Source organism: Oncorhynchus gorbuscha, linkage group LG02, assembly GCF_021184085.1.
Source record: "Oncorhynchus gorbuscha isolate QuinsamMale2020 ecotype Even-year linkage group LG02, OgorEven_v1.0, whole genome shotgun sequence".
Lineage (NCBI taxonomy): Eukaryota > Metazoa > Chordata > Actinopteri > Salmoniformes > Salmonidae > Oncorhynchus > Oncorhynchus gorbuscha.
Window position 1 is genome coordinate 74,463,118 of NC_060174.1, and position 22,009 is coordinate 74,485,126.

Below are 22,009 nucleotides of genomic sequence, written 5' to 3' on the forward strand. Positions count from 1 at the left end.
GATGCTCTCAATGGTGCATCTGCAGACGTTTGTGAGGGTCTTAGGGGCCAAATTTAATTTCTTCCGCCGCCTTCACCACACTGAAAGCACAATTTCAGGTCGCAAGGGATGTGCACACAGAGGAACTTGAAGCTTTTGAGCCACTCAACTGCGCCCTGTCTGTGGATGGGGGCGTGCTCTCTCTGCTGTCTCCTCAAATCAAATCAAATTTTATTTGTCACATACACATGGTTAGCAGATGTTAATGCGAGTGTAGCGAAATGCTTGTGCTTCTAGTTCCGACAATGCAGTGATAACCAACAAGTAATCTAACTAACAATTCCAAAACTACTGTCTTATACACAGTGTAAGGGGATAAGGAACATGTACATAAGGATGTCCATGATCATCTCCTTCAATGGGGGCGTGCTCTCTGATGTCTCCTGTAGTCCACTATCAGCTCCTTTGTTTTGTTGCTCTTGAGGGATCGGTTATTTTCCTGCTACCACTATGCCAATGCTCTCACCTCCATGTAGGCTGTCTCGTCATTGTTGGTCTTCAGGCCTACTACTGTTGTCATCTTTAGCACACTACACAAAGGTGTCTTCAGATACCATAACATTCACAACTTTAAGTTAAAATGACTACTGATACAACTTATCTCTTCTGCCAGTATTTACTATTTCTTTCAGTAATTTACAGACTTAAGTTGGCTGCTTTCAATATATGTGGGAGATTGATCATTCAAGCAGCTTTTCCTATGTTGAACATTTGAGGGAGAGAAATATCCTCCATAATCAGTATTTTCATTCACTATGCAGCAGAGTGTAACGTCTGAATATCGATTTAACTGCAATGTATATTTCATACAGAAAAATGTATTGCTTCGTCTACAGGGATCTTGTATTACATTATGACTCACCTCATTCACAAGTGTAAACTAGAGTCAGATGAGATGAATTACTTATAACTGGTTGAAATGCTTATGCATATAAATTGTGACAATATAATCAAACCTAAATTGAACGAAAGCATCAAATAGGTATGGTCTTCAGACCCATTCTCATTGGCTCCGAGAGATGGACTCATATGACGTAAAGTTTCCGGGTTAGTCTTCGTTGGAGGTTACTGTCGGTCATTCATCCTGACGCGGTCCGGTTGACGTCTCGGTTTCTGAGGTAAGTATACTAGCTAGGGAAATGACTCAGTAAACTGCTAGATAATCTGTTATCATTTTATTTACATACATGTGGCAATATTTTATATGTATTTTTTATATCCAATGTAAGAAAACTATCTATGCCAACTTCATTCATATATTTGTTTATGATGATGCGCCTATGGTATGTGCCGGCACGCTGCCTCGCTAGAAGCCACAACGTGACATTTTTGTTGCTAGTATGTTTTATTTGCTAGGCATCCGACAAAACGTCATAGTAATTTTTTCGGACATGTCGTTTACATTTGTATTCAGCAACGACACCTATTCATGTCAAATACATGAAGCACATCATGGGTGTCTTGCACAGTGCCGCGTGGGTCTCAGTTTTCAAACATTATATATGTATTGGAGTATAACAGTTGCCCGTTTTTTTCCCTTTTCCTTATGTGAACAATGATCGTACATTTGTTGGTATTAATAGCACGACTTTCAGATAGTTTCGTATCTCAAGGGAGTTGACAGAGATTACTCGGTCAGACACGGATATGGCTTCACTCACTGGATGAAAAAAAAAAAAAAAAGTATATTTTATAGATGTCCATCTCAAAGGCATGTAACATTTCCCAATTGTATACAACTAATGAACGTTTGAACAAACTATTTGATGTGGGTTATATACAAGTTTATATATGGGTTATATATACACCACACATGATGGTGATATGATGATATGGTTTATTCACCAAGAACAAAATGTGATATCGATAAATGAATTTGCAGTACCAGTCGGAATAACAGGAGAGAAAAGGAATGCAAAGTCTGGTGGGCACACTTCAAATCAGTCATCACCCTAAATTGTTTTGATCGGGTGTTTGTGTTACAATTCCTACTGATGCTTGATTTAGACTTGTGTTTAAAAATCAAATCAAATTTTATTTGTCACATACACATGGTTAGCAGATGTTAGTGCGAGTGTAGCGAAATGCTTGTGCTTCTAGTTCCGACAATGCAGTAATAACCAACAAGTAATCTAGCTAATAATTCCAAAACTACTACCTTATAGACACAAGTGTAAGGGGATAAAGATATATGAATGAGTGATGGTACAGAGCGGCATAGGCAAGATACAGTAGATGGTATTGAGTGCAGTATATACATATGAGATGAGTATGTAAACAAAGTGGCATAGTTAAAGTGGCTAGTGATACATGTATTACATAAGGATGCAGTAGATGATATAGAGTACAGTATATACGTATACATATGAGATGAATAATGTAGGGTATGTAAACATTATATTAGGTAGCATTGTTTAAAGTGGCTAGTGATATATTTCACATCATTTCCCATCAATTGCCATTATTAAAGTGGCTGGAGTTGAGTCAGTGTGTTGACAGCAGCCACTCAATGTTAGTGGTGGCTGTTTAACAGTCTGATGGCCTTGAGATAGAAGCTGTTTTTCAGTCTCTCGGTCCCAGCTTTGATGCACCTGTACTGACCTCGCCTTCGGGGTGAACAGGCAGTGGCTCGGGTGGTTGCTGTCCTTGAGGATCTTTATGGCCTTCCCGTGACATCGGGTGGTGTAGGTGTCCTGGAGGGCAGGTAGTTTGCCCCCGGTGATGCATTGTGCAGACCTCACTACTCTCTGGAGAGCCTTACGGTTGTGGGCGGAGCAGTTGCCATACCAGGCGGTGATACAGCCCGACAGGATGCTCTCGATTGCGCATCTGTAGAAGTTTGTGAGTGCTTTTGGCGACACGCCAAATTTCTTCAGCCTCCTGAGGTTGAAGAGGCGCTGCTGCGCCTTCTTCACGATGCTGTCTGTGTGGGTGGACCAATTCAGTTTGTCTGTGATGTGTACGCCGAGGAACTTAAAACTTACTACCCTCTCCACTACTGTTCCATCGATGTGGATAGGTGGGTTTTCCCTCTGCTGTTTCCTGAAGTCCACAATCATCTCCTTAGTTTTGTTGACGTTGAGTGTGAGGTTATTTTCCTGACACCACACTCCGAGGGCCCTCACCTCCTCCCTGTAGGCCGTCTCGTCGTTGTTGGTAATCAAGCCTACCACTGTTGTGTCGTCCGCAAACTTGATGATTGAGTTTGAGGCGTGTGTGGCCACGCAGTCGTGGGTTAACAGGGAGTACAGGAGAGGGCTCAAAACGCACCCTTGTGGGGCCCCAGTGTTGAGGATCAGCGGGGTGGAGATGTTGTTGCCTACCCTCACCACCTGGGGGCATCCCGTCAGGAAGTCCAGTACCCAGTTGCACAGGGCGGGGTCGAGACCCAGGGTCTCGAGCTTGATGACGAGCTTGGAGGGCACTATGGTGTTAAATGCCGAGCTGTAGTAGTCATTCTCACATAGGTATTCCTCTTGTCCAGATGGGTTAGGGCAGTGTGCAGTGTGGTTGAGATTGCATCGTCTGTGGACCTATTTGGGTGCTAAGCAAATTGAAGTGGGTCTAGGGTGTCAGGTAGGGTGGAGGTGATATGGTCCTTGACTAGTCTCTCAAAGCACTTCATGATGACGGAAGTGAGTGCTACGGGGGCGGTAGTCGTTTAGCTCAGTTACCTTAGCTTTCTTGGGAACAGGAACAATGGTGGCCCTCTTGAAGCATGTGGGAACAACAGACTGGGATAGGGATTGATTGAATATGTCCGTAAACACACCAGCCAGCTGGTCTGCACATGCTCTGAGGGCGCGGCTGGGGATGCCGTCTGGGCCTGCAGCCTTGCGAGGGTTGACACGTTTAAATGTTTTCCTCACGTCGGCTGCAGTGAAGGAGAGTCTGCATGTTTTAGTTGCGGGCAGTGTCAGTGGCACTGTATTGTCCTCAAAGCGGGCAAAAAAGTTATTTAGTCTGCCTGGGAGCAAGACATCCTGGTCCGTGACGGTGCTGGTTTTCTTTTTGTAATCCGTGATTGATTGTAAGACCCTGCCACATACCTCTTGTGTCTGAGCCGTTGAATTGAGATTCTACTTTGTCTCTATACTGACGCTTAACTTGTTTGATTGCCTTGCGGAGGGAATAGTGACACTGTTTGTATTCGGTCATGTTTCCAGTCACCTTGCCCTGATTAAAAGCAGTGGTTCGCGCTTTCAGTTTCACGCGAATGCTGCCATCAATCCACGGTTTCTGGTTTGGGAATGTTTTAATCGTTGCTATGGGAACGACATCTTCAACGCACGTTCTAATGAACTCGCACACCGACTCAGCGTATTCGTCAATGTTGTCGTCTGACGCCATACATAACATATCCCAGTCCACGTGATGGAAGCAGTCTTGTGACTGTTCCACTGGATGTCATAAGGTGAATGCACCAGTTTGTAAGTCGCTCTGGATAAGAGCGTCTGCTAAATGACTTAAATGTAATGTAAATGAGTGTGGAATCAGATTGGCTTCTTGTTTTAGTTTCTGTCTGTAGGCAGGGATCAAAAAAATGGAGTCGTGGTCAGCTTTTCCGAAAGGAGGGCGGGGCAGGGCCTTATATGCGTCGCGGAAGTTGGAATAGCAATGATCCAAGGTTTTTCCAGCCCTGGTTGCGCAATCGATATGCTGATAAAATTTAGGGAGTCTTGTTTTCAGATTAGCCTTGTTAAAATCCCCAGCTACAATGAATGCAGCCTCCGGATATATGGATTCCAGTTTGCAAAGAGTCAAATAAAGTTTGTTCAGAGCCATCGATGTGTCTGCTTGGGGGGGAATATATACGGCTGTGATTATAATCGAAGAGAATTCCCTTGGTAGATAATGCGGTCTACATTTGATTGTGAGGAATTCTAAATCAGGTGAACAGAAGGACTTGAGTTCCTGTATGTTGTTTTGGCCACACCACGTCACGTTAACCATAAAGCATACGCCCCCACCCCTCTTCTTACCAGAAAGATGTTTGTTTCTGTCGGCGCGATGCGTGGAGAAACCAGCTGGCTGCACCGTCTCCAATAGCGTCTCTCCAGTGAGCCATGTTTCCGTGAAGCAAAGAACTTTACAGTCTCTGATGTCCCTCTGGAATGCTACCCTTGCTTGGATTTCATCAACCTTGTTGTCAAGAGACTGGACATTGGCGAGGAGTTTGCTAGGGAGTGGTGCACGATGTGCCCGTCTCTGGAGTCTGACCAGAAGACCGCTTCGTTTTCCCCTTTTTCTAAGTCGTTTTTTGGGGTCGCCGGCTGGGATCCATTCCGTTGTCCCGGGTGAAAGGCAGAACACAGGGTCCGCTTTGCGAAAGTCATATTCTTGGTAGTACTGATGGTGAGTTGACGCTGCTCTTATGTTCAGTAGTTCTTCTCGACTGTATGTAATGAAACCTAAGATGACCTGGGGTACCAATGTAAGAAATAACACGTAAAAAAACAAAAAACTGCATAGTTCCCTAGGAACGCGAAGCGAGGCGGCCATCTCTGTCGGCGCCGGAAGGCTTGAGCTACAGTACAAGGCTTGTATTGCTAGTTTTGTCTATTTCTGGCATGTGTTTTTATGGACATAGCAGTAGCAAGGCTGTGTTGTAAGAAAGGATAATCAATGCTATGAGTCTTGGTCACGCATTTAATGCTTTACACAGTATTCTTCAGTGTGTGAAAGGTCATTGACATCACCTCAAGGTGAATATATTTACCAATGGCATGCTTTTACGCAGTGGTGTAAAGTACCTAATTAAGTCTTGTCTTGTTGTCCCCTCTATGACTGTAGAGAGGAATCTCATCACTTCCTGTCCAATACAATCTCCTATTGGATTAGAGCAGTTGTGGGTGATAGCAGGAGAATGGATGTTAGCTCTGTGATTGCAGCTGAGTTTACCAAAGAGCTGACACTAGGGGTGAATAATCTACAGTCGTCTTGTGTACAATAAACATTCCCTGGACTAGGCTATATGTTCAGGAAAAGAGGAAGACCTGTGTTTTGTTAGCTTGCCTTAGAACAGTAGGTAAGGTAACCAATTTCTTCTCTTGTTCATTCTCTCAAAAGGGTTGCATTGTTTCGGGCTGCTCTTCACCGGTGTAGTGTTTTTCAGAAGTGTGTGCATGTGGTCTTTCCTCTGCAAAATGCATGATGCTCTCCCACAATTCTGATTCTGTTTCAAGGGCTGATATACATGATACCTGCCTTTTTATAATGGATATTTGAAAGTGGTAGGAAGATATTTTTTCTCTCACTGAATAATAATATTGATTGAAGAAGGAATTTGTCCTGTCTGATTCCTTTCGGAGTTGTTATGCCTGAGTGTTGTTGTGCCTATGTAGTAAAAGGAATTAGGCAGATCAGTGGCACATGAGCACAATAAGCACTTGAGCCTTCATTAGTACATCAACAGGGACTGTCTGGAGGGATGTCAAGTGACAAGCATTTCATCATCAGGGCAACATAGCAGATCATGATGCAAGCATTACAACATGAAACATTTTACAAGTTCTGATTCTGTAGAGGCATGCTCAGCTGCTAGTTACAGTAGCAGCAGTAAGATCAATTCGATTAACTTTTCAATGCAATGTAGGTCTTTTGACACTGTGTTCCTCTGATGTCAAGCTGACCTCCATTAGGCTACATTGTGGCTCTCATTGTATTACATGGTTTGATATGGTTTGGTCTAAATGTTTTACTGAATAGTGGATATAAAGAAGAATATGGACTTGAGGATAGGGCTCAACTCTTTGTCTTTGTTCAGGGCTTAAAATACAATTTTTGTTTAGGCTTGGATAAAGTCCTGAATAACATTCTGTGACACTTTTACATTTTCTAGTGTGCTGGTTATTGCTCTTGCCAGTTGCCATCTTAGAATCTTGCGCAATGAAATAATGTGTTCCTTGGCTTACATGGAACCTGCTTTCGATATACTTGTATTTCCTTTATTTTGGCAGGTACCTTTAGGTCCAAAGGGTTGCCAAGTGGCACCAGAAATTTGGTGAAAGTAAAAGCGAAATAATAAAGTAAATGAATGCGTTACTGATATTACTTACATGTTTAAAATATTTTACTAGTAAAAGGTTAAGGTTTCATGTAGGCTATGCTGTCTATCTCCCATTTAACTTAACCTAGCCTAACCTCTTTGGCTTTATAACCATTCTGCTGAGCTCTGTCTTCTTTGTATTTCAGTCTTTCCATTTAGGCCTAAGTCATTCTCAAGGGGTATTTTCCTAGGGTAGGCCTAGTGGTTAACGCGTTGTGCCAGTAGCCGAAAGGTTGCTATTTCAAATCCCACATCCGATAAGGTGGAAAATCTGTCGATATGCCTTTGAACAAGGCACCTAACCCTAATTTCTCCAGGGTCGCCATTGATAATGGCATACCCTGGCAGTGTCCCCAACCTCTCAGGGAGAGTTGGGATATGCAAAAACACATTTCCAATTCACACGTGTATAATAGGGCAAATATAAGCACCCAAATTGTTATTAATATTATTATTTATTTATTAACAACTTGTTGCTCATTCTGATTATTCTACCTTATCATTGTTTTCTGTCTTAGCCAAGGCACCACCAATTGGCATAAATACATACAGGTGTTCATTCAGCTTTTTAAAACACTGACCTAACATTCTTCCAGTGCTAGGAAATGATTGCACACTGCAAGCATCAATTATAGATACGATAAAAGATTGTCAAATCTTAAGTAACATTGACCAAACATGGGCCTAGATGTTTGTGTACAGCTGCATCAGCCATTGCAGTGCTCCATTGAAACTCAGCTATTTTGTCCAGCAATATAAAAACTATAATGATATATATAAAATGCAGCTAGGTTTGATGCATTGGAATATATGCTTTGACATGAAACGCATTCAAAAATCCTCAAACAAATAGTCATTCAGTGTGGCTTGTCTATAAATTAGATTTTGCATTCTACACAGTGCATACTTGTGGCTACTGGCTAGCTCCTAGCTGTAGTGCTTCAATATGACTAACATGCTTCTCTCTCTCTCTCTCTCTCAACTCTCTCTATCTATTTTTTTTCTTCTTCCCCTATGCTGAACAATTCTCGACCAATCACCCTGCTGTCTATAGAGCTAGCATCACAGACCTCTTGTGTCAAGCCTTTCCATTGAGTCGTCTGGGTGCATGTGCTGCTACCTGTCCCATCTGTAATTACTGCCACCTGCCGTGGCAATCTTTCCACAACCTGAGAGCTGAACCGTCTGAACTCTCCTTGACACAGACACTTCTCCCTCAAGTCTCTCTTTCTCTCCACTTCTGCCTCACCCTCAACCATGATGTTCAAAGTTGACATGCATTACATAGTCTTCTTGCCTGTGTACCTATTGATGTGGCTGTACACTCTCATCACGTTTATCCCATGGTATTTCCTCACTAATGCTGGAAAGAAGAAAGCCATGGCCAAGAGAGAGAAAGCCAAGTCCACCACAGGCAAAGCAGAGGGCCCCTATCGTTGTGTGGAGAACTTTGACAACCTGGCCCGAGAGGACTTTGAGGGAAAGGACACTCTAGACAAGCTGTTTGAGCATGCAGTGCAGCGCTTCGGCAACACTGACTGCCTGGGTACCAGGGAGCTCCTAAATGAGGAGAACGAGACGCAACCCAGTGGCAAGATCTTTAAGAAGGTAGAGTGATCACACACACTCCATCGCACCAGAAACGAATTGGAGAGCAGTGAATGTTCTGTGAAATAAGTTACTTTGGTTATGCGACCTGAAGCAGGTTTGTATAACTTCATATAACATCTAACTGTCCTAGATTAAATCCCTTCTTGTGGAGTAATTGAATCGAATGTCATAAACGTTTTCACAGGAAATAACTTGATTTTCTCCAGTGAACTGAAGGCCCTTAGTAGAACTAACCCTAATAGCCTGTTCCTGTGCTCTCTCCTCTGCTGCAGCTGATCCTGGGGGAGTACAGGTGGCTGTCCTATGACGAGGTGGACCAGATCATCAGCCATCTAGGTAGTGGACTGGCAGCCCTGGGCCAGCAGCCCAAGAGTACCATCGCCATCTTCTGTGAGACACGGGCAGAGTGGATGATCATTGCACAGGCCTGCTTCAGACGCAACTTTCCATGTAGGCATTGACTGCAACACATCTCCCTGTTTAATGATGTAACACTAGCATATAAAGTAATAGAACAGTAATATTTCTGATAACATTGTGCTGTGTGTTTGCATTTAAACAACATGTTTGGTTGTGTTGCAGTGGTCACTCTGTATGCCACCTTGGGGGAGGAAGCGGTGGCCTTTGGGCTTAATGAGTGTGGGGCCACACACCTGATCACCAGCGCAGAGCTACTGGAGACTAAACTCAAGGTTGGAGATATTAGGGGAAATGAATGGTTCACATTCCAGCCTAACTACACACTACTGTTCTCAGCTCCTCTCTCAGTGGGAAAGAGAGCTGGGTGCTTCCACCAAATGGGTGCCTTTTGCGTCCCTTTGATATTTTAAGTAAGAATTGTGCACGAATATTACATTTTAACAGCCTGTTATATTAAATGAAGTGCCCTTTAATATAGACCACATGGACAATTCAATACATCTGAATAAAGGATTGCTAAAGTGACAAAATGATACATTTTGACATGTCCCTCCGTCCAACCTGTGCCACGTCTACGAAGATTTCAACCCATGGAATCCAAACATTTCAACAAGTTTCACCATCAGCCCTAGTTATTTCTGTTGCTTTGATAAAGTCCCAGTGATTCATTTAAGCTTTTCCCTCATTTTTAAGGTGAACCCTATTACATGAACTGAACTCTTGTTTTAATATGATAGGGTTCCTATTACTTAAAGATAAATGTTTAAAGAATCATTGAACATCTAATAATCACAGTGTAAAAGCAGGTGAGCTGGTTCTACTCTTTTTGGCAATTTTCTGATGTTTTGTGGTGGAAAACTGAGCGGGTCGAGCATAACACGTCAACCCTGTTAACATTAGATAGACTAGAGATGTTTAAGCAATATTTTTTTGGGGGGGTTGAAACTGGCATTCAATTGCCACTCAGTGTTGCACACAAGCTTCCATTCCTCCTGTCACGAGGGGCTTTATGGCTGAATTAACATGAAATCACCAACCCTGTTAGTCAGCCCTGTTACAGTCAGCCCTGTTACCTTATGTGGCCCTTACCATTGTAATGTTTGTTATTTAATTAACCTCTTGAGATGGAAAAAACATGTTTTTTAATTAATTTGAAAATGTGCTCTTTATTACAGAATGTTAAAATTAGGAGAAATCCAAAGATTTTTTTGTTAAACCAAGTTACACTTCTCAAAAGGAACGACCCAGCTATATTTTCAGACGGGATGAGTGTAATCACCTCCGTAGATGAAGGAGGAAGTTAAAAACACATGGGGTGTTTGTGTATGAACTGAGATGTGTTGTTCACCTGAAAAACAAACCCCTGATATCATCAAAACTTGAATGAACCCTAAAGGCCTGAGATTACTCATGTTCAAAGTCATGCCAAATAAGGATGTCTTCCTATGTGTCTGACAGAATGTTTTGCCAGATATGCCCAACCTGAAGCACGTTATATATGTGGACAACAAGAGCATCAGCCGGACGGGCTACCCTGAGGGCATTCAGATCTACAGCATGCAGGCAGTACAGGAGTTGGGAGCCAAACCTGACAACTGTATGTGAAAACACATCAACAGCACTTTTCATATACAAAACACAGGTCACACTGTTGGGTCACTGTTTTAGGACACCCTGTTATGTCAAACAGTGTTTGCACTGAAACTTGAGTTTACATATGGCCCAAATGCCATTGTAGAGATGGTAAAATGTATAAGCAGATAAAAAAAAGTCTGAAGTATAATATACACATATGCTGGAAGTTTAGTTTCCCACTGCGTAGTGGGAAACTGGCTTGGACTGTACCATTTATTTTCTAAGTATTATTAAGTGACGTGTCCCCCTGTGCTCCTGGCAGTGAGTGTAGCTGTGCAGCGCCCCCAGCCCACAGATCTGGCTGTGGTCATGTACACCAGCGGCTCCACAGGACGACCCAAAGGAGTCATGATCATCCACAGCAACCTGATCGCTGGCATGACGGGCCAGTGTGAGAGGATCCCAGGACTGGGGTGAGCAGAGCACTCTACTGCTGCGCCTCTATGAAGTGTATAACCAACATTTAACTAGGCTAGTCAGGTCTCTGCGTCACATTCCCATGTCAGACACAATGTTTTGAAACAGCAGACAAACAGTGTAACGTACTGATGATACCCTTGCCTGAACATGTTTAATCATGCACTCTTTTGACTGAACTCGATCATTAGATAAATAGTATTGTGGAAGTGCATAACCACTGTGGTGCAGGGTTACAGATATTGATGATGTAAAGTGCTGTCTCATCTTTATATTGCTAAGTCATGTTTGTGTCCATGTGCAGGCCAAAGGATACCTACATTGGCTACCTGCCTCTAGCTCATGTGCTGGAAATGACTGCTGAAATCTCATGTATGACGTATGGCTGCAGGATTGGCTACTCTTCTCCACAAACACTCTCTGACCAGGTAATAGACTCAGCAGTTTGATCTAAAACGATAGAATTGATCATGCATATTTCAACAACAAAAAAATATTTTTTGCAATGTTGGCAACAATCTGTTATTTTGATATCTTCTCTTTTGCAGTCAACAAAAATCAAGAAGGGCAGTAAAGGAGACTGCTCTGTGTTGAGGCCTACTCTGATGGCAGCTGTACCGGTAAGAACAAGCATCCTTCCTTAACCTGTCTGCTTATCGCTGATGTGTTAGTGTTCTATGAAAAGGCTCCGTTAGAGATTTGTAGAAGTCCGCTCTAGAGGACATCTTCTAACAGGTTATGTTTGTTCTTTCATAACTATCCTGCAGCATTGATGTCCTCTGTATAGGGTGGAAGCTGAGATATAAGATGTTTATCTGTTATCTGTCAGGAAATAATGGACCGCATCTACAAGAATGTGATGAACAAGGTGCAGGAGATGAGCTATGTGCAGAGGACTCTGTTTAAACTGGGCTACAACTACAAACTGGAACAGATCAAAATGGGCTACGATGCCCCACTCTGCAACATGTGAGTACACAAGGACACACACAAACACACACACACACTGCAGCATGTTTCTATCTACGTACACAATCCTGTGACATGCACATAGCTATCTCTATAGGTCAGATCCCTGATACAAGATTAGTGCATAAATCAAATGTAATTGGTTACATGCGCCGAATACAGCAGGTGTAGACTTTACAGGGAAATGCTTACTTATGAGCCCATTCGCAAACAATGCAGAGTTAAAAAACGAAGACAAATATTTGCTAAATATAAAAACTAAATAGTAACACATTTAAAAACAGTAACGAGGCTATATATGAGGACATAAATAAATATTAAAGGAGGTCAATGTAAATTGTCCAGGTTGCCAATTGATGAACTGTTCAGCAGTCTTATGGCTTGGGGGTAGAAGCTGTTCATCTGGGATGATGGTGTTGATGTGAGCCATGACCAGCCTTTCAAAGCATTTCATGGCTTCAGATGTGTGTGCTACGGGGCGGTAGTCATTTAGACAGGTTACCTCTGGAATCTGTGTATTTTAAGTGTACTGTATGTATGCTTGTGTGTATTTTGACTGGTTTTGGAGGAAACCATATTTTTGTGTCTGCCAGTCAATGCTGCTTATCAGATATCAGGGTGTCCTTCTGACTATTTAGGGGTGATTACGAAATAGCTCTCTTTGATATCAGAGTGAAATTTCATCAGTAAACATGAACTAATGGTTAAGGTCGAAGTTGATTTCCTTCCTCTGTCCTGTCCGTCAGGCTGCTGTTTAAGAAGGTGAAGGCTCTGCTGGGAGGGAACATCAGGATGATGCTGTCAGGAGGAGCGCCCCTGTCCTCCGCCACCCAGCGCTTCATGAACATCTGCTTCTGTTGCCCCGTGGGACAGGGCTATGGCCTCACAGAGACCTGTGGAGCAGGTACCATCACAGAGGGTGAGTCAGGGCAGGCACAGGCATGGACTACTACTACTGGGGTCAGGGCATAAAATGAACACCCGTCAAATGCGGGTAGATTTTGGTATTGGTGGGTAAGAATGTATATTTCACCACCCACATTGGTGGGTGGTCAATGTGCAGTGCTCTACAGTGAAATCATTACATTTGCGAATAAAAATAGTAAAAAGTCCAGGATGAGCACATGTGGAGTTAGGGTTAGAAAACTGCTGCAGTAGCTGTTTTCAAAGTATTTCTTCGGTTTTGATTCATAGCTGCTAATTGCATGAAGACATAGGAAACCTGTATATCCCACCTCCTGAAAAAAACATTGCCTGGCAGGGGACCTGTGCGCAATGGGTAAAGTGCTGATATATTAATCTTTGGAGGCGCTGCACACTTGCATACAAGTTTGTCTAATTTACTCAAAAGTCTACAAAGTAAAGTGAGACTTTGTCCTTGTGTTTCTTGGCTATTTACATTATTATGTTCACAAGCTCTGTTGTTTTTAAACATTAGTTTGAGTCTGCTGCTTCAACTTATAGCAAAGAGACGCCCTATCCTAAATCTCACAGACACGTGACAGGACTCGAGTGGCCACGGTACCACTGTAACCTCCCGCTCTTAAAGGGGCAGCTGAACATTTTGATCCTGATATTTTGATTGAAAGACTCGGGTCACAAAAAATTTACTGAAATTGAGTAATAAACCATGGTACTTCTTACTAATACATTTCTTGTTTTAGAAACATTACAGAGCATGGTCATCCGTTTGTGTTTGTTTTTTTAATCTAATATTTTGGCTGGTAAAAAATCTGAGTGGCAGGTAGATGTTTTAATCGTAGTAGTAGTGTGTAGGAGAATGGTGGGCGCTCTGTCATTTGAGAATCTTCACCATTGTGTTTTTTGTTAGGAAATTATACCTATGCATGCTATGGCAATTTTGGGCTTTAGCCAAGACATGTATTTGAGAGCATGCTATTGCTCAGGCTTCTTTTTAATCTATTGAGTTGCCCTGAGAGTTTCATGTCTTTAAACACACATACTCTGAGGTAAATGTCTTTGTTCAAGCACCAACCTGTGAAAGGTTCTGTGATACTGGGATTGTTGATGGCAGAGGAATGGCAGCTATACTAAATATAACTATTTTACTTCAATCGGCTTTGCTGTTTAGGTCACGCAGGTATTTGTCACTTTTCAGTCCATTCTGAATGTAGAAGGATATGCTTGTGAGACGCTATGCAGCAGTATTTGAGTGTAAAACAGTGGCCATGTTCTGTTATAATCCACCTGGCACAGCCAGAAGAGGACTGGCCACCCCTCATAGCCTGGTTCCTCTAGGTTTCTTTCTAGGTTTTGGCCTTTCTAGGGAGTTTTTCCTAGCCACCGTGCTTCTACACCTGCATTGCTTGCTATTTGGGGGTTTAGGCTGGGTTTCTGTACAGCACTTTGAGATATCAGCTGAGGTACGAAGGGCTGTATAAATAAATTTGATTTGATTAGTGGGCTGAGTTACAGCCTAATACTGGCATCAAGTATTAAACTCTACGTGGTGTCTTTATTTATCTGTGATTGTGTGTTTTGACTCCAGTTGCAGACTACAGCACTGGGAGAGTAGGAGCCCCCCTCATCTGCTGTGAGGTGAAACTACGAGACTGGGTTGAGGGTAAGACAGTAAGCCTATAGAAACACACTTATTTATGAACATTTTTGATAAAGTGTACTGCACTGTTGAGGAGAGCTTGCAAGTAAAAAATATACTGTATTGTTTACACCAGTTTTCAAACCTTTTCATCAGGGACCCATTTTTTTTTTATGCCATAATTTCTCAGAACCCCATTTTTTTCCCGCCAGAATTTCTGGCGAACACACCCAAAATCAAATAACACAGCCTTAAAATCTGTACATTTTTATTTTCACATCAACAAATATCGTTTGATTCATTACATTTTCATCCCTCTAAGAGAACCAATACATACAGTGCCTTCAGAACGTATTCATACCCCCTTGCCTCTTTCCACATTTGGTTGTTACAGCCTGAATTTAAACAAAAATAATTCTCACCCATCTACACACAATAACCCATAATGACAAAGTGAAAACGTATTTTTGGACAATGCAAATGTAGTGAAAATGAAATACAGAAATATCTAATTGACAGAGTGAAAAGAAGGAAGCCTGTACAGAATAAAAAATATTCCAAAACATGCATCCTGTTTGCAACAAGTTCTAAAGTAAAACTGCAAAACATGTGGAAAAGCAATTCACTTTTTGTCATGAATACTAAGTATTTGTTTGGAGCAAATTCAATGCAACACATTACCGAGTACCACTCTCCATATTTTCAAGCATAGGGGTGGCTGCACCATTGGCCTCATGGTAAAAATCCATGAGCGGTTTCCTTCCTCTCTGACTACTGAGTAAGGAAGGATGCCTGTATCTCTGTAGTGACTGGGTGTATTGATACACCATCCAAAGTGTAATGAATAACTTCACCATCCTCTAAGGCAGGGGTGTCAAAGTCAAATGGACGGAGGGCCAAATAAAAAATTTAGCTACAAGCCGAGGGCCGGACTGTTCGAATGTTCATTGAAAATTTTTTAAATGACGCATATAGTCTAGTGAACCTAATTGAACCTACTGAAAACCTAACAAATATATTCCAATATGATCAGATAAATAAAGCAATATTTTCTTATGGCTCTGTCAGTAATCTTTAATTTTCAACAGACACAAAAGACAAATTTCCTTTATATAAAAATCCCCATAACATGAACATTAAATGAAAGAAACCGGTATTCAAGGCACCATCAGTAGCCTATATTTTCTATTTTAGCAAAAGTGGGCTAAATTTACTTCAAAGAAAAAAACAATAATAGCAATTTTCTATCATCCACTCAACTGAAATATTTTTAAAATATAATTGGATTGAAATACAATAAAATAAAGTGCAAAAATCTATTAATCAAAAACAACACTTTGTTTAAGGAGAAGTAACATGCAGTGAAAACAAATATTAAACTTTAACTTTTAAACTTGAACTGAGTAAAAACTCTAAATATGTGATTGCACAGTAATGTTCACTTGTTTGAGGTTGAGGGTGATACTTGGTGGTGTCCCATCTTTTCCACAAGTTCATCAATGTTCGGGGTAAGGCTCTGAGCTGAGGAAATCCTCAGAATTGAGTGGAGGTGTTCAGCAGTAAGTCGACTTCTGTGTGATGTTTTGTTCAAGTTCATCAAAGAAAACAGTTGTTCACACAGGTATGTGCTGCCAAACATAGACAACGTTTGAGCAGCCTGGATGCGCAGCTGGGGCATTGTGTCGGGAGGAAACGGGCGAACTCCGCAGCACCCACTGCCGCATATTTTGCCCTCAGTGCATCATTGCATTGGAGGTCAATCAACTCTATTTGGAGGTTTGGTGGTGAGCTTTCCACGTCAACAGCAAATGGGTTACCGAGCAGTTCCAACCTGCTTTTTTGTGCTTCAAAGTCAGCAAATCGGCGTCGAAAGTCAGCGGCAAGCATACCTATTTTATCAGCCAACTGTGCGCTCGGGAACGCACTGGTAGAGAGCTTCTCTTTCATGGTCTGGCAGCTGGGAAAGTGGCTCAAATTTTCTTTCCGCATCTGCGTCTCCCACAGAGTCAGTTTGGTTTTAAATGCCTTCACTGTACTGTACATATCAGAGATGACACGATCCCGACCCTGCAGCTGCAAGTTCATTGCATTCAGATGACTCGTAATGTCACACAGAAAAGCCATTTCACACAGAAACATTTCGTCTCGGAGTTGTGTTGTGTCTTTCCCTTTGCTGTCCAAGAACAGACAAATCTCCTCACGAAGCTCGAAACATCTTTGAAGCACCTTTCCCTGGCTTAGCCATCGCACCTCTGTGTGATAAGGCAAATCACCATGCTCCGTTTCTAACTCCGTCAGAAATGCCTTGAACTGGCGGTGATTCAAACCTTTGGCTCTGATAAAGTTAACTGTGCGCGTGATGATGCTCATTACATGCTCCATTTTCAAGGCTTTACCGCACAACGCTTCCTGGTGTATGATACAATGATAAGCTGTCAGCTCACCTGTCGCGTTTTCCTCTTGCATCTTTTCCCGTATCTTCGCAACCAGTCCGCTCCTGTGTCCACACATCGCAGGTGCTTCGTCGGTTGTCAAACCCACAAGTTTTTCCCAAGGCAGCTCCATCTCATTTACACATCTTGACACCTCTTCATACAAATCATGCCCCGTAGTTGTGCCATGCATAGGACGTAAAGCCAAAAACTCCTCTGTCACGCTTAGGCTGGAGTCCACTCCGCGGATGAAAATTGACAACTGGGCAATGTCAGAAATGTCGGTGCTCTCATCCACAGCCAAGGAATATGCAATGAAATCTTTTCCCTTTTTCACAAGCTGCTCTTTTAGATTGATGGACAACTGGTCTACTCTCTCGGCAATGGTGTTTCTGCTCAGACTCACGTTTAAAAAGAGTTGCCTTTTTTCTGGGCAAACTTCGTCACAAACTTTAATCATGCAGTTTTTGATGAAATCCCCCTCCGTAAATGGCTGGGCTGATTTAGCGATCTCTTCTGCCAAAATAAAACTGGCCTTGACAGCAGCCTGGCCTTGTGATTTGGCTTTTTGAACAGAGCCTGTCGAGATTTGAGGCCTCGTTTTAATTCCTCTGCCTTTTGTAGCCTTTGTTCCATGTCCATATTCTTGTTTTTGTCCGCGTGTTTCGTTTCATAATGTCGTCTCAGATTATACTCTTTCAGTACCGCCACACCTTCTCCACACAGAAGACACACAGGTTTTCCAGCTACCTCCGTGAACAAATACTCCGACTCCCACCTTGTTTGAAACCCCCGGTTCTCAGTGTCCACCTTCCGTTTTGCCATTTTTGATGGGTATCTGAAAGTTAATTTTACTGTGATGCTGACAACTGCTGTGCCAATAAATATTGAAATGAAGCAGCCTACTGCTCGGTGCGTCACCGTTGCATTGTGGGAAATGTAGTATTGGTGCGTGTAAAAGATCTGCGGGCTGCCGGCTTGCTGCGGTCTGCGGGCCGGTTCTAATAATAAATCAAGATCATCCCAGGGGCCGTAAAAAACCTTCTCGCGGGCCGGATGTGGCCCGCGGGCCTTGACTCTGACATATGTGCTCTAAGGGATATTCAATGTCTCCTTTGTTTTCACCCATCTACCAATACTATAGGTGCCCTTCTCTGTGAGGCATTGGAAAAGCTCCCTGGTCTTTGTGGTTGAATCTGTGTATGAAATTCACTGCTCGACTGAGAGAGCTTACCGATAATTGGATGTGTGGGGCACAGAGATGAGGTAGTCATTAAAAATTAATGTCAATAACACTATTATACACTATTGCACACACGGAGTCCATGCAACTTATGTTACTTGTTAAGCACATTTTTACTCGACTTATTTAGGCTTGCCATAAAAATGGGGTTGAATACTTAATGACTCAAGACATCTCAGCTTTTCATTTTTTAAATTAATTTGTAAAACTGTCTAAACACTTTGACAATATGGGGTATTGTGTGTAGGCCAGATACCAAACATCTCTATTTAATCCATTTTAAATGCAGGCTGCAACACAGCAACATGTAGAAAAAGTAAAGGAGTGTGAATATGATGTTTTCCACACACATTTAGTATGCATATCATGGATGACCTGGACATCCTCGATCAGTAGCTGCCATGTTTGCCTCCTTTGCTTGTTGTTACCGTATTTGCATGTGCCTTGATTGGTTTCCATGTGGTCAGTTTCTTCCTGTTCCAAACAATCCTTTTATTCAGCTATTCTCTACCACCATGCCTCACTCTTATCTTCCCACTGTGTTTCCAAGGTGGATACACCAGCCAGGACCAACCCCACCCCCGTGGAGAGATCATGATTGGTGGGCCCAACGTTACCATGGGTTACTATAAGAGCGAGCACCTGAACAATGACTTCTGGGTAGATGAGCAGGGCCAGAGGTGGTTTTGTACCGGGGATGTGGGGGAGATCCACTCTGATGGCTGTCTGCAGATAGTGGGTGAGTGGCTGAGAGGAGGTGGAGAACATCTGAGTAATAACACATAATAAAAACATGCTCACTGTTCATTGCACAACAGCTGCCTCAAGACTTTATGACCATGAAGTAAAACTGTCATAAACTATTCAAATTGATCTAAACAATGCTAACTGCCATAAAACCTCTCAGTGCTATCCTGCCATATTTCAGTCTTCTCACTGACCCTCTCTGCTTTGTTTGTAGACCGTAAGAAGGACCTGGTCAAACTGCAGGCTGGAGAATATGTGTCCCTGGGGAAAGTGGAGTCTGCTCTGAAGAACTGCCCCCTTATTGACAACATCTGTGCATATGCAAACAGGTAACTCTTCTGTCTGCTTTATTATACCACATACACTACTGGTCACTTAGAAATGTCCATGTTTTTTAAAGAAAATCACATTTTTTGTCCATTAAAATAACATAAAATTGATCAGAAATATAGTGTAGGCATGGTTAATGTTGTAAATGACTTGTAGCTGAAAATGGCTGATTTTTAATGGATTGTCTACATAGGCGTACAGAGGCCCATTATCAGCAACCATCACTCCTGTATTCCAATGGCACGTTGCGTTAGCTAATTCAAGTTGATCATTTTAAAAGTCGAATTGATCATTATAAAACCATTTTGCAATTATGTTAGCACAGCTGAAAACTGTTGTGCTGATTTTAAAGAAGCAATAAAACTTGCCTTCTTTAGACTAGTTGAGTATCTGGATCATCAGCATTTGTGGGTTCTATTACAGGCGCAAAATGTCCAGAAACAAAATCCTTTCTTCTGCTACTCGTCTGTCTATTCCTGTTATGGGAAATGAAGGTTATTCCATGCGGGAAATTGCCAAGAAACTGAAGATCTTGTACAACGCTGTGTACTACTCCCTTCACAGAACAGTGCAAACTGGCTCTAAACAGAATAGAAAGAGGAGTGGGTGGCCCCGGTGCACAACTGAGCAAAAGGACAAGTACATTAGAATGTCTAGTTTGAGAAACAGACGTCTCACAAGTCCTCAACTGGCAGCTTCATTAAATAGTACCCGCAAAACACCAGTCTCAACGTCAAAAGTGAAGAGGCGACTCCGTGATGCTGGCCTTCTATTTTCAATGACAGCCTACGAACAGTGGGTTAACTGCCTTGTTCAGGGGCAGAACAACAGATTTTTTTTACCTTGTCAGCTCTGGGATTTGATCTTGCAACTTTTCAGTTACAAGTCCAACACTCTAACCACTAGGTTACCTATCTACATAGGCCTCTATACGCCTATGTAGATATTCCATAAAAAATCTGCCGTTTCCAGCTACAATAGTCATTTACAACATTAACAATGTCTACACTGTATTTCTTATCAATTTTATGTTATTTTAATGGACAAAAAATTTGCTTTTCTTTCAAAAAACAAAGGACATATGTAAGTGTCCCCAAACTTTTGAACGGTACTGTAGGTTTTACATTGATACCAAATGCGTTTTTGGTTATGTTTTAGTCGTTATTCTACATGTATCACCCCTAAAACATGTTCAATGTGCATGCTCAAGTCTAGTCTATCATTTTATTTTCTCTTGCTTTTAGTGACCAGAACTACGTGATAAGCTTTGTGGTACCGAACCAGAAGCAGCTGACAACTCTGGCCAATAACAACGGCATAAGTGTTGCCTGGGAGGAGATCTGTAACCACCCAGCCATGGAGAAGGAGGTCCTGAAGGCCATCAAAGAGGTGGCTGCCTCAAGTAAGGCTGAAACCTACTCTGATACATATCTTGTTAACTTGACTAACCAGATGGACAATAACCTAGAATTAATAGACACATAATTTCAGTGTGACGAGGGCTTTACTCATGCCATGCATATCCCTTTTATATTAACCATTTTGCCCGCCCCCCAGTCAAACTGCAGCGTTTTGAGATCCCAGTGAAAGTGCGTCTAAGCCCAGAGCCCTGGACCCCTGAGACTGGCCTGGTGACAGATGCATTCAAATTGAAGAGGAAGGAGCTGAAGAATCACTTTCAGACTGATATAGAGAGAATGTACGGAGGGAAGTAGAGCCACCATCGGATCTAACCAAAGAACAGTTTCCTTACAACTTTCACCAGTGATGTGTGTCTGAATAATAATAATACTATTTATTTGTATTGTGCTTTCATAAGAGTTATCTCTAAGCTCTACAGAAAAAGACCCACTTGAGTATAAAAAAAACATTAGGAACACCTTCTTAATATTGAGTTGCACCACGTTTTGCCCTCAGAATAGTCTCAAATCGTCAGGGCATGGACTTTACAAGGTGTTGAAAGTGTTCCACAGGGATGCTGGCCCATGTTGACTCCAATGCTTCACACAGTTGTGTCAAATTGGCTTGATGTCCTTTGGGTGGTGGACCATTATTGATGCACACAGGAAACTGTTGTGTGTGAAAAACCCAGCAGTGTTGCAGTTCTTGACACACTCAAACCGGTGCGCCTGGCACCTACTACCATACCCCATTCAAAGGCATTTCAATATTGTTCCTTGCCCATTCACCCTCTGCATGGCACACATACATAATCCGTGCCTCAATTGTCTCAAGGTTTAAATATTTTCTTTAACCTGTTTCCTTCCCTTCATCTCCACTGATGAAATGGACTTAACAGGTGACATCAATAAGGGATCATAGCCTTCACCTTGATTCACCTGGTCAGTCTATGTTATGGAAAGAGCAGGTGTTCCTAATATCTGTGCACTCTGTGTTTAAAAACGACATACATTTAGAATCAAGGCAGGTAAAATAGCAATAGTGGTCGAGGTGCGATTATTATTTTTTGCTACGGACTAGGACTGAAAAAGACACTCTGTAGAGGTGGAATTTAAGGCCCGTTTTAAAAGTTTAGAGTGATGGAGAGGCTCTCAGGT

General features: G+C 42.2%; 1 protein-coding gene across 3 annotated transcripts; it reads left to right on the forward strand.

Moving 5' to 3' along the window:
* The first annotated feature begins 1,099 nt into the window (after positions 1 to 1,099).
* LOC124009463 (long-chain-fatty-acid--CoA ligase 4-like) lies at positions 1,100 to 21,507 on the forward strand. Of its 3 annotated transcripts, none has more exons than XM_046321293.1 (15): positions 1,100 to 1,157; positions 8,459 to 8,695; positions 8,971 to 9,148; positions 9,281 to 9,390; positions 10,577 to 10,715; positions 11,016 to 11,166; positions 11,475 to 11,598; positions 11,719 to 11,790; positions 12,000 to 12,139; positions 12,886 to 13,058; positions 14,649 to 14,723; positions 18,925 to 19,113; positions 19,336 to 19,450; positions 20,696 to 20,853; positions 21,009 to 21,507. In XM_046321293.1, the coding sequence occupies exons 2-15, from the start codon at positions 8,468 to 8,470 to the stop codon at positions 21,164 to 21,166; spliced, it is 2,010 nt and encodes a 669-aa protein (XP_046177249.1). In that variant the 5' UTR covers positions 1,100 to 1,157; positions 8,459 to 8,467; the 3' UTR covers positions 21,167 to 21,507. The 3 variants fall into 3 exon arrangements, with proteins under 3 accessions (XP_046177249.1, XP_046177233.1, XP_046177240.1); XM_046321277.1 differs by having other exon boundaries at positions 1,103 to 1,157; positions 8,142 to 8,695; XM_046321284.1 differs by having other exon boundaries at positions 1,104 to 1,157; positions 8,462 to 8,695.
* The last annotated feature ends 502 nt before the right edge of the window (positions 21,508 to 22,009 follow it).